General features: G+C 48.4%; 1 protein-coding gene across 1 annotated transcript in view; it reads right to left on the bottom strand.

The window, feature by feature from the left end:
* Positions 1 to 8,972, bottom strand: part of spred1 (sprouty related EVH1 domain containing 1) — an 87,829-nt gene extending 78,857 nt beyond the window's left edge. Inside the window, exon 1 of the mRNA XM_072569049.1 lies at positions 8,169 to 8,972. Coding sequence (XP_072425150.1) covers positions 8,169 to 8,194 — 26 coding nt within the window. The 5' untranslated portion in view covers positions 8,195 to 8,972. The remainder of the gene's footprint in view (positions 1 to 8,168) is intronic.
* Between the last annotated feature and the right edge of the window lie 4,184 nt (positions 8,973 to 13,156).

Below are 13,156 nucleotides of genomic sequence, written 5' to 3'. Positions count from 1 at the left end.
CACGTTAAATTCCATCAGCCATTTCCTGGACCACTCTCCCAACCTGTCTAGATCCTTCTGTAGCCTCCCCACTTCCTCAGTACTACCTGCCTGTCTACCTAACTTTGTATCATCGGCAAACTTCGCTAGAATGCCCCCGGTTCCCTCATCCAAATCATTAATATATGATGCGAACAGCTGTGGCCCCAGCACCGAACCCTGCGGGACACCGCTCGTCACCGGCTGCCATTCTGAAAAAGAACCTTTTATCCCAACTCTCTGCCTTCTGTTAGATAGCCAATCCTCAATCCATCCCAGCAGCTCACCTCGAACACCACGGGCCCTCACCTTGCTCAGCAGTCTCCCGTGTGGCACCTTATCAAAGGCCTTTTGAAAGTCCAGATAGACCACATCCACTGGGTTCCCCTGGTCTAACCTACTTGTTACCTCTTCAAAAAATTCCAACAGGTTTGTCAGGCATGACCTCCCTTTACTAAATCCATGTTGACTTGTTCTAATCAGACTCTGCTCTTCCAAGAATTTAGAAACCTCATCCTTAATGATGGATTCTAGAATTTTACCAACAACCGAGGTTAAGCTGATTGGCCTATAATTTTCCATCTTTTGCCTTGATCCTTTCTTGAACAAGGGGGTTACTACAGCCATCTTCCAATCATCCGGGACCTTTCCTGACTCCAGTGACTCTTGAAAGATCTCAACCAATGCCTCTGCTATTTCCTCAGCAACCTCTCTCAGAACTCTAGGGTGTACTTCAGGTGTACTGTTTTTTTCTGGCCAGTTTTGAAAGCCATGGATCTAAGAATCCCTAATTTCTCTTATTAGTCATGGTCAGGACACCTTTTCTGCTTTATTTTTGTGCCAGACAGGAAGGAGGTGAGGAGTGAATGACAGGTGCACTTCTCTATACCTCCAGGCACTCTTTAAATGTTCACCATTGCCCATTCACTGGCATTCCTTAAAGTGATGCTCCCCAATTTATCATAGCCTGCTCACACCTTATGATTTGGAGATGCCGGTGTTGGACTGGGGTGTATAAAGTTATAAATCACACAACACCAGGTTATAGTCTAACAGGTTTATTTGGAAGCACTAGCCTCCGGAGTGCTGCTCCTTCATGAGGTGGTTGTGGAGGATACAATCGTAAGGCACAGAATTTATAGCAAAAGTTTACAGTGTGATGTAACTGAAAGTATATACTGAAAAAGACCTGGATTGTTTGTTAAATCTCTCATCTTTTAGAATGAATATGTTGGTTTCAGTTCTTTATGAATACATATCAAAGAACTGAAACCACATGCTCATTCTAAACGATGAGAGATTTAACAAACAATCTGGGTCTTTTTTCAATATATAATTTCAGTTACATCACAATGTAAGATTTGCTATAAATTCTGTCTTACGATCTTATACTCCACAACCACTTGATGAAGGAGCAGTGCTCCCAAAGGTAGTGCTTCCAAATAAACCTGTTGGACTATAACCTAGTGTTGTGTGATTTTTAACTTGAACCCTCGAACTCAGCACCACCTTCCTAACCTGCAATCTTCTTCCTGACTTCTCCGCCCCCACCCCCACTCCGGCCTATCACCCTCACCTTAACCTCTTTCCACCTATTGCATTTCCAACGCCCCTCCCCCAAGTCCCTCCTCCCTACCTTTTATCTTAGCCTGTTTGGCACACTTTCCTCATTCCTGAAATGTCGATTCTCCTGCTCCTTGGATGCTGCCTGACCTGCTGCGCTTTTCCAGCAACACATTTTCAGCTCTGATCTCTAGCATCTGCAATCCCCACTTTCTCCTACCTGATTTTTAACTTAGTTTATTTTACTTACATTCAGGATCCTAGAAGTAACGATGTTTTAAACTTTTTGATAATTACATGAGTCATTTACATGACAATGTTATGTAATCATGAGGACATAATGTTACATGATAATATTTTAATATGAATAATAATTCATGATCATGAATCGTGTGGTTCCTATATCATAATAATGAAGAATACGCAGGGTTAGTGAATACAATCTGGGCTTGTCAAAATCAGACCCCAGTTAGGTGTCAAGACCAGAAGTGGATTGCACCAAAAACCACAAGACTCCTGCTTTACTTGAATACTAGATGCAACACAAGTTATTTCATCATGCTAAAATGACAATGAATGCACAAGGAGCTCTCTTTACAATGACCAGCATCCAGTTTACAAGCTTCGATTATGATTTTCAGAAGTTTGTAAGAACAAGGCCTATATATGTGTGGTGTCAAAACATAAGCATCATACTAATATCTCATGGAAATCTTCCTGACAATACAAACACAGAAACTACAATTACAAAGCACAAGTAAAGGAACAATAGCTTGGTGGATAATACATTATCTGCACTTCTTCTTGTTGCTGAGTCACTGATGACAGGGAGGTCCACATTGAATTTTTAATCTACATATTAAGCCAGGTTAGTAAAGGAGATAAAATTAATCTAAAGATTTCGGGGTTCTGAAAATTAAAAACTTTTAGATTTCTAACCACTGTCGAAGTTGTTTTTTTGTTGAAAGTTCAATGTGCTTGGCGATGATAAGTCCTATGTCACACTAGATAAAATGAAATATAGCACTGAAAAACATTTTGCTTGCCAGTTGCTACTTTGGGAACCATGTCTCAGAAAGCGTTTAGCACCTCCTGAATAGGAAGTGATCAAACCAGATGGGGAGCGGGCGGGGAAAAGGAAAAAAGGTGGGTAATACGCGATGACTCCATAACTTTGCCGAGTGAGAACACGAAATAAAAGCACTATATTCGCAAACAAACTGCTTTCTTTAAAATAAAACTGCAACAAATGAAGGATGTGCGTTGAAGAAGGCATGATGGGTGACGCTTAATTTCACTTTCACATTTTAGAAATGAATAACAGTGTATAATTCAGTAAATCTGAGAATTCACCGAAAAACGGGGTACTACAGTCGAAGAGCTATTCACACATTCTAAAGTTAGATTGTCAAGAGGGAAAGGAAAACCAGGCGACTATCTGGCAACAAAATGTCCCAATGCTGATTTCTCCCAATCGCTCTGTACTAGGCGAGTGTCTGCAAACACTGTGAATGGACAACAGGTATTTTATGAATGAGGCGATCATGTGACGGCCGCACCTCCCAAGCGAACATTTTCTCAGCAACTGCAAAGCAACGTTTGCAGCAGCACGGCTTTGAAGATCAAGGGCTGCGGGTAATGTAGGCACAGCCTCTGAAAGGGGCCCCATTCCCCCCGCTTTTGGAGGTTGAGGGATGTTTGTTTATTCTGGGTGATTTTTTTTTAATGAATGAAAATACGGCGTGTAAATATGAACAGTTTAAAAGACAACATCAGCAGGATCGGTCACCTCAATGATCAAACGGAACTGAACGTATTCATTAAACAAACCCGTCACCAATCGTCCTCCGCTAGTTCTAACAAATCCTGACCGCGCTGGCCTGCAGTTGCGAGGCCGGGATTGAGAGGCCGAGCTCCGGGAGAAGCGGCACTCCGACAAAGCCGGTTCTCCTTCTCTGAGGGGTTCCGCTTGCGATACCAACACCCCGCCCGTCTCCTCACCTCCCAACCGTGGGGAGCAGCACCCACAATGTTTTTTCTTAACTTCCACAACACCACGCCACACCCCCACGGTACCCTGGCACATGGTAACTGCACCCCTCCCACCCCAACCCCACACACAAACACAGTCTGCACCCCACCCTGGGGAGCAGCACCCGCACTATCCCGCCTCCTTTCTCCCCTTCCCTCCCCCTCCACCCACACAAACACAGTCTGCACCCCACCCTGGGGAGCAGCACCCGCACTATCCCGCCTCCTTTCTCCCCTTCCCTCCCCCTCCACCCACACAAACACAGTCTGCACCCCACCCTGGGGAGCAGCACACGCACTATCCCGCCTCCTTTCTCCCCTTCCCTCCCCCACCACCCACACAAACACAGTCTGCACCCCACCCTGGGGAGCAGCACCCGCACTATCCCGCCTCCTTTCTCCCCTACCCCCACCAACTACACAGAGAGTGTGCACCCCACCCTGGGGAGCAGCACCCATCTCTCCCCCTCCCCCACCATTATGCGGAGCAACACCCATACTGTCTATTCCCCATTTCCCCTGCCCTTGGGAGAGCTGCACCCACAGTTTCTCACCCCATTTCCAAACTGCTTCCCCCCCACCCCGAGCAGCAACCATCTGTCTCTAACCCTCATTCCCCCCAACCCTTGAGAACAGCACCCACACCATCTCTTTGCTTCCTCACCCCCGAGCCTGAACAGCACCAACACCTCACTGTCTCTTCTCTCCCCCACCCCACGAAGTACAACCCAAACAGATTCCAGGGAGCACAGCCCACATCGACTCAACACCCCCCCACCCCCCTTCTTACTCATACCAGGGTGCAGTGGTGTCAAATTCACCAACCTCCTCACGCTAACCCCAACCCCAAGGAACAGCAACAAACCATTTTACTGCTACCAAAAGCGTGACACAGCCTCAGCTCCAATCTAGAATCTTCCAGTCATGTCAAACTGGCAAAATAAAACCACAACAGAACCCTGAAAGCTGAACAATCGAAAACATAACACACCAAAACGTTTCTGTTTCACTGTTTGTGTGTCTTCAGTTAAAATCACTAAACTTTGATGATATTTAAACAGATATTATAAAAATACATAGAATCATATATTGGAGGTACGTACATATACACCATCTTTCTATTTAGTTGAACATATACATGCCATTTATATATTATATATGAATAATGATATATCCTAAGTACAGTCACTTGCTATTATCCACCATGAAAGACATTTTGAAATCTGCAAATAATTATTTCTTTACTAATTGCAGCAACTGTGTAGTGAGAAAATTTGGGATTTTTTGGGGGGAAAGGGGGAAAAAAGACATCACAGCAAGGTGGGTGAAAGGAGACAATGGAAGGGGAGATGGGGGGAAATGGGGAAAGGGTGGCAGGGGAGAGATAGGGTGGGCAGGTGGGGAGATGGGGAGTGGGAATACGGGAAGAGATGTGGTGGGAGATAGGGGAATGACAGGAGGGAAAGAAGACTGGGGGAGGGATGGGAAGAATTGGAGCAAAATGGAGGGGTGACAGAAAGGAGAAAAGACTGGGGGAGTGATTGGAGTAGAGGGGGAGGTGGAGGGGAGGTGGAGGAGGGGTGGGGAGGGGAGAGGGACATGGAGGTGAGGGGGTGATTGGGCAGGAGAGGAAGTGGAGACAGGAGAAAAGGGGAGGGAGACAGGAGGGCATGATGGGCGATGAAGGGGAGAGGGAGGGGGAGACAGGAGCAGAGATGGGAGGGAAGGGGTAGATGGTGGACCGGGTAGACTGGGTTGGGGAGTGGAAGACACGGAGAGGGGGAGACAGAGAGACGGGCAATGTTGACGTGGGAGGGGGAGACAAGGGGAGAGACGGGGAAGCAGCAGAGATGGGGGAGATGGAGAAGGGGAGGGAGGGAGAGGGGAGGAGGTGAATGGGAGGGAGTTGGGAGATGGAGGAGTGTGGGGGATGAGTGATGGGATGGATAGTGAAGGGGGTGATGGGAGTGTGGGTCACACGGGTCAGGGAGTATGTGAATGAGGTGGCAATGTGGCAAAGCAGGTAGTTGAGTAGAATGATGATGGCAGAAGGGAGGGTGGTGGCCAGAAGTAGGCACAAGGATGGCAGGGATGGGAGTTGGCAGGGGCAGGATAACCCTGCTGGGCTGTGCAGGGATGAAGGGGAAATATCTGAGGGAGGAGGGAGAGGATTGAGGAATAATTTCAGTGAGGAGAAAAGGTTGGGAGAGTGATTTTGGGATGAAAGGAGGTAATTTTGGGGTCAAGGATGGGGGTGTGATTGGGTGGCAAGTGACTTGGGGTCGAGGATGGGGGTCAGTGATTTGAGGGAGCATGGGAGTGATTTAGGGGTGGGAGTCATTTTGGGGTGTGTGAGAGGATAGGGGAAAGGAGATGGGGGAGTAATTTGGTTGGGAGACAGAGGATGGTGGAGTGATTTGGGGGGGATAGGAGGGGGGAGTGATTTGGGGGGGATAGGAGGGGGGAGTGATTTGGGGGGGATAGGAGGGGGGAGTGATTGGGGGGGATAGGAGGGGGGAGTGATTGGGGGGGATAGGAGGGGGGAGTGATTGGGGGGGATAGGAGGGGGGAGTGATTTGGGGGGATAGGATAGGGGGGTGATTTGGAGGAGGGAGAGGATGGGCAGTGATTTGGGGGAGGAGAGAGGATGGGGAATGATTTGGGGGAGGGGGAGAGGATGGGTAGTGATTTGGAGGAGGGGGAGAGAATGAGGGAGTGAGTTAGGAGAGGAGGGAGAGGATGGGAGAGCGATTTGGAAGAGGGGGAGAAGATGGGGGAGTGATTTGGAGGCGGAGAGAGGATGGGGAATGATCTGGGGGGGAGAGGATGGGGGAATGATCTGGGGGGAGAGGATGGGGGAATGATCTGGGGGGAGAGGATGGGGGAATGATCTGGGGGGGGAGAGGATGGGGGAATGATCTGGGGGGGGAGAGGATGGGGGAATGATCTGGGGGGGGAGAGGATGGGGGGGGAGAGGATGGGGGAATGATCGGGGGGGAGAGGATGGGGGAATGATCGGGGGGAGAGGATGGGGAGTGATTTGGAAGAGGGGAGAGAGGATGGGGAGTGATTTGGGGGGGAGAGGATGGGGAGTGATTTGGGGAGGAGAGGATGGGGAGTGATTGGGGAGAGGAATGGAGGAGTGATTTGGGGGTAGATAGGGGAGTGATTTGTGGGGCAAGAGGATGGGGGAGTGATTTAGGGAGAAGAGAGGATGGGAGAGTGATTTGGGGGGAGAGGATGGGAGTGATTTGGGGGGAGAGGATGGGGGTGATTTGGGGGGAGAGGATGGGGAATGATCTGGGAAGGGAGAGAGGATGGAGGAGTGATTTGGGAGAGAGGAATGGGGGAGTGATTGGGGAGAGGAATGGGGGAGTGATGAGGAAAGGATAGGGAGTAATCTGGAAGGGAAGAGAGGATGGGGGAGTGATTTGGGGGAGTGATTGGGGGGGGCAGGGGGGAGTGATTGGGGGGGGCAGGGGGAAGTGATTTGGGGGGCAGGGGGAAGTGATTTGGGGGGGCAGGGGGAGTGATTTGGGGGGGAGGGGGGAGTGATTTGGGGGGGGATGGGGGAGTGATTTGGGGGGGAGTGATTTGGGGGGGAGGGGGGAGTGATTTGGGGGGGAGTGATTTGAGGGGGGAGTGATTTGGGGGGGTGAGGGGGAGTGATTTGGGGGGGGGAGTGATTTGGGGGGGAGTGATTGGGGGGGAGTGGGGAGTGATTTTGGGGGGGAGTGGGGAGTGATTTTGGGGGGGAGGGGGGAGTGATTTTGGGGGGGAGGGGGGAGTGATTTGGGGGGGAGTGATTGGGGGGGAGTGGGGAGTGATTTTGGGGGGGAGTGGGGAGTGATTTAGGGGGGGAGGGGGGAGTGATTTGGGGGGGAGGGGGGATTGATTTGGGGGGGGAGTGATTTGGGGGGGAGGGGGAGTGATTTGGGGGGAGGGGGGAGTGATCTGAGGAGGGTGTGAGGTTGAGGGAATGATCTGGGGAGAGACGATGAAGGAGTGATTTGGGGCAGAGGAATGGACGAGTGATTGGGGGGAATGATTGGGGGAGAGGAATGGGGGAATGATTGGGGGAGAGGAATGGGGGAATGATTGGGGGAGAGGAATGGGGGAATGATTGGGGGAGAGGAATGGGGGAATGATTGGGGAGAGGAATGGGGGAATTATTGGGGGAGTGATTGGGGGAGAGGAATGGGGGAGTGATGAGGAAAGGATGGGGAGTAATCTGGAAGGGAAGAGAGGATGGGGAGTGATTTGGGAGGGGGGAGAGGTTGGGAGTGTGATCTGGGCAGGGTGTGAGGTTGGGGGAATGATCTGGGGGAGAGAGGATGGAGGAGTGATTTGAGGGGGGCAAGCGGATGGGGGCGTGTCAAACGGGGGTGGGTAGAGGAGCTGGAGTAGGGATGAGAAGGGTTCAGGCGGGCTGTTGGTGGATGGAGAGGATCAGGAGCTGGAGGGAGGGAGGGAGGGAGGGGGGGGGGATGGATGGGTGGGTGCTGGGGATGGGCAGGGTAAATCCCTGAGTCCCGGCGGGTAATTTTGTTTCTTACTCGGTCGGGTTCACCTCCTCGCTCATCTTTCAGCGGCTTCCGTTCATGGCCACATTAATCCTCAGCGGCGGCAGCGGCGGCGGCGGTAGCAGCAGCAGCAACAACATCATCGTGATCATGTTGTGAGGGTGACTCCCGGGCGCTCGGCTGCTGCTGTCGGGACCCACATGGAAAAGGAAGAGGAAAAGGTGGGGGGAGAGGAAGGGGAAGGGGAAGGGAACGCGGGAGCTACAGCCACAAACACACACACACACACACACACGCAGACAGAGATTAAAGCCTAGGCGGGGCGGGTGGGCGCTTAGCAACTACCTCCCCACCCCCCCGCCAACCCCCCTGGGGCTGCTGCCCCAGATCCTCTCTCTTACCCTCCCACCCAGCCAGCCCCCGGCTTCACTGCCCCTTCCTCGGCCCCCTGGCCGTAGCTCCACTCCGGATCCGGCTCTCCATCCCCGCTTTCACTCCATTTTTTTTCCCTTCACTCGACAGGAGGGGGGAGGGAGGGAGGAAGGAAGGAGAGGAGGAGGGGAGGAGAGGGGAGGGAAGGGAAGGGGGGAGGCGTGCAATCATCTGGGCGGAAGCAATGACCAACACACGCCAAGCTTGCCGAGTGGTGGTATCCCTCCACTCATTTCCCCTCCCTCACTGCGGAACCGCCTCAGCACCCACCACCCCCGGGGACAGGCTCATTGATAAAACATACTGCTCTGCTGCTCCACTCTGAGCAAAGACCGTCCCCTTCTTCCTCACGCCAGGCTGAATGGCGATGGGGAGCTTTTCTCTCTGTCTCTCCCTAGGGAGAACGCGCAGTGATCTATCTGCACATACACACACACACACACTGGAGCTGAGTTCAATGTGACTGGGGTTGGATCGCATCAACTGTACACACGCACACAGAAAGAGAGAGAGAGAGAGAGACCAGCAACTAGTGAAACCAGGCGGTTGAGAGAGAAAAAAACAACAGATCCATATGTTAGTGGTTTCAAACAAAAACCAGCAACTTCACATCTTTCCTCTAATTTAATATCAAACAACTCCCCACCCCATTCGCGTTTGGTTTTAACAATTTTTATTTTATGCAGATTACTTTGAAATCAGGCTGCAAGACTTTTGAAGAATTACTCTTTGATATAGCATGGGGAGCTGAAATGTGTTTTGATTTCTAAACGTTATCTTAGTCCAAAAGTGTGACGAGCGTTTTAAATCAAAGATACTTTGAGCGCTGGAGTAGCGGCAATGTTCAATTTCTTATATTTAATAAACGCATTTGTTTTGTTTTCATTGACAATACACGTTCCAGCTCGCATTTTGCAATTTGCCAAAATATATTGCAAATGCTGTAGTTGTTCAATGCATAGCAAACATATTCTAACAATGTCTTTTTTAAAAATACTACGTGGAAGTGTTGAAATGACAGAATAATCTGACGCTAATAGGAAAACAAACTTCTGAGCGTGGAAAGGAAAATAGCTATCTTTGAAATTTGAAACAGCGAATGATATTTTTTTCATGAATGCTGTGCAGTAACGCCAATGTAGGATGTGGGCTCTCTCTTTTTGGCTCCCTATACTATCAGTTCCTTGTCTAATGTGTTCCTTGGCTACCGAAACTGAGGGGATGTCATCAATTGTCATAGCCAGCATGCATTTTCTCAAAATCAGTTCAGGAACGGTCTTGATTGAGGGCAGCAAATGGCCTGTCTGCCATTTTAGTTGCAAAACGGTAAGCATGAGAGGGTAGGAAAGAAAACCCTGGGGAATATATGCCAAAAAAAATGCAGTTTTGCTTTGGAATTCGTGAATTATTTCACCAACTAATCAACAATGCGCACAATAAAAAGTTCTACAGAACTTCAATCAATAAACAGCAAAGTAATATTTATCATGTTTTTTTGCCTCTCCATCATTCAAGTTTATTTCTTCTACTGTTGTATCTTTCATTGCATTATTTGTGCATCAGTGTTCTTTTCACGTTTGTCACTGTTACAAGGTTGCAAACTAGGCGAATGTGAAGACTGCAGATGCTGAGGATTAGAGTCGAAAGTGCTACGCTACAAAAGCACAGCAGGTCATGCAGCATCCGAGGAGTAGGAGAATCAACGTTTTGGGCACAAGCCCCTTATCAGGAAATGATTTCCTGATGAAGTGTTTATGCCCGAAACATTGATTCTCCTGCTCCTCGGATGCTGCCTGACCTGCTGTGCTTTTCCAGCACTACACTCGCGAAGGTAACAAACTGATCCGGGTCGGCACACTGGCTCAGTGGTTAGCACTGCTGCCTCACAGAGACCCGGGTTCAACTCCCCCACCCCCCACGGCAACTGACGGTGTGGAGTTTGCACATTCTCTCCATGTCTGCGTGGGTTTCCTCCAGGTGCTCCAGTTTTCTCCCACAGTCCAAAGATGTGCAGGTTAGGTGAATTGGCCATGCTAAATTGCCCATAGTGTTAGGTGCATTAGTCAGGAGTGAATGTAGGGGAATGGCCTGAGTGGGTTGCTTTTCGGAGGGTCGGTGTGGACTTGTTGGGCTGAAGGGCCTGTTTCCACACTGTGGGGAATCCAATCATAACAGGCTGTATGTGGCATTTGCTTCATGAGTTCAAAAATAATCATAATTTCTCATATCAACTCAAGGTAACAATCTTAAAGTTGTATTTTTCTTGACAATCATAAGTTAAATATATTTTTAGTGATTTTTATGCAGTTTTTTATTTAGCAACTTTAAACCAAAATGTGGGTTTTGCAGTTTGCTTCAGTTATACACGGCACTAGTGTGCTTACATCCGGATCATCTTATTTCAGTAAGTATGTAAGTACATTGGAAGCATTTAAGAAAAGGTTTACTGAAATTATACCTGGAATGAGTACGTTGTCTTATGAGGAAAAGTTTGACAAGCTAGGCTTGCATCCAATGCATTTTAGTTGACTAAGATGTGACTTGACTTAAATGCATAAGATCCTGATGGGCCTTGGCAGGTTGGGTGGAGAGGATATGAGAATTGAGAAATAAAAGTCAATGTTTAAAAATAAGGGCTTGCCAGTTTAAAACAGAGATGAGGGTAAATGATTTCCCTCAGAAAGTCATTAGTCTTGGAATTTTCTTCCTGAAAATGCGGTGGAAGTAGAATCCTGATGAATTTAAGGCAGAAGTGACTTGATCAGAGTGGGTAGGAATACAGATTTGGGGTTACCATTATGTCAGCCATGACCTTGATGAATGGTGAAGAAGGCTCCAGGAGCTAAATAGCATACTGCTGCTTCGCTTTCGGATTTGTATGTCCTGCTCATTGATTTACAGAATTTGAACATGTTTGAGAAGGGGAAGATGGATCTGTGATACACCGATGGGGACCTGGAGGTTCGATTGCCGCTACCCAAATCAGTGCCATCTCTGGGGTGCAAAGTGATCAATGATCTTCTCTGTTCTGCTAGGATAACTGCCACATTCTTCTTCCAGCACCTCACACTACTCTATTTGTGGCACTGTGCACACTTCCCATCAAGATTTATATTATACCATTCTCACTATTACCCACAACACTTCTGCACTGCCCTCAGCTTCCTACACCACTAGCCTTACATGCACTTTGTGTGTAGTCTGTTTAGTCCTTCAGTACATCTTACAACCTTACCCTACGTGTGTCAGCACTAACAGTAATTCCACTCATTGTAATCTCCCCTTATTCTCATTGCAAAAGAAGATAGCCCATAATACATTAGAGAGGGAGAAGTTGAATAGTGGAGGTATACCCAACATTAGACTCCTCACCCCTACAAGGAAATAATTTTGGCTCTCACAACAGAAGACCAGGATCATTTCTATGGGGTTGTTGAAACATCCATGTCCTGCCAAAAGAGTCCATAAAACCATATGACATAGGAGTGGAAGTAAGGCCATTCGGCCCATCGAGTCCACTTCAATCATAGCTGATGGGTATTTCAACTCCACTTACCCGCATTCTCTCCGTAGCCCTTAATTCCTTGTGACATCAATAATTTATCAATCTCTGCCTTGAAGACATTTAGTGTCCCGGCCTCCACTGCACTCTGCGGCAATGAATTCCACAGGCCCACCACTCTCTGGCTGAAGAAATGTCTCCGCGTTTCTGTTCTGAATTTACCCCCTCTAATTCTAAGGCTGTGTCCACGGGTCCTAGTCTCCTTGCCTAACGGAAACAATTTCCTAGCGTCCACCCTTTCCAAGCCATGTATTATCTTGTAAGATTCTATTAGATCTCCCCTTAATCTTCTAAACTCCAATAAATACAATCCCAGGATCTTCAGCTGTTCCTCGTATGTTAGACCTACCATTCCAGGGATCATCCGTGTGAATCTCCGCTGGACATGCTCCAGTGCCAGTATGTCCTTCTTGAGGTATGGGGACCAAAACTGGACACAGTACTCCAAATGTGGCCTAACCAGAGCTTTATAAAGTCTCAGTAGCACAACACTGCTTTTATATTCCAACCCTCGTGAGATAAATTACAACATTGCATTCGCTTTCTTAATCACGGATTCAACCTGCATGTCTACCTTTAGAGAATCCTCAGCTAGCACTCCTAGATCCCTTTGTACTTTGGCTTTATGAATTTTCTCACTGTTTAGAAAGTAGTCCATGCTTGTATTTTTTTCCAAAGTGCAAGAGTCAGTAGCTCTCTGCATGCCAGTGCCACGTTCCCATTAATGTGCTATCATTCTCAGTCATTGCATGTCACTTCCAAGCACTGACTGTGCTACTTTCTTTCTCTTTTGTCTTGCAGGTTCCATAAGCCTAATCTCAATCTCAGCTCCATCAGAAGCCCCACCCCTGATATCTGTGGATGAGAGTCCAGAGGACTGAGATTCATAGAGATGTACAGCATAGAAACAGACCCTTTTGTCCATGCTGACCAGATATCCGAAATTAAGTCCCCGTTACCAGAACTTGGCCAATATCCCTCTAAACGCTTCCTATTCATATAGGAAATGCTGGAAAATGGGATTAAT

This window comes from Chiloscyllium punctatum, chromosome 4 (genome assembly GCF_047496795.1).
Source record: "Chiloscyllium punctatum isolate Juve2018m chromosome 4, sChiPun1.3, whole genome shotgun sequence".
NCBI classification, from domain to species: Eukaryota; Metazoa; Chordata; class Chondrichthyes; order Orectolobiformes; family Hemiscylliidae; genus Chiloscyllium; species Chiloscyllium punctatum.
The sequence above is the reverse complement of the archived record's forward strand: the minus strand, read 5'-3'. Positions and strand labels throughout refer to the sequence as shown.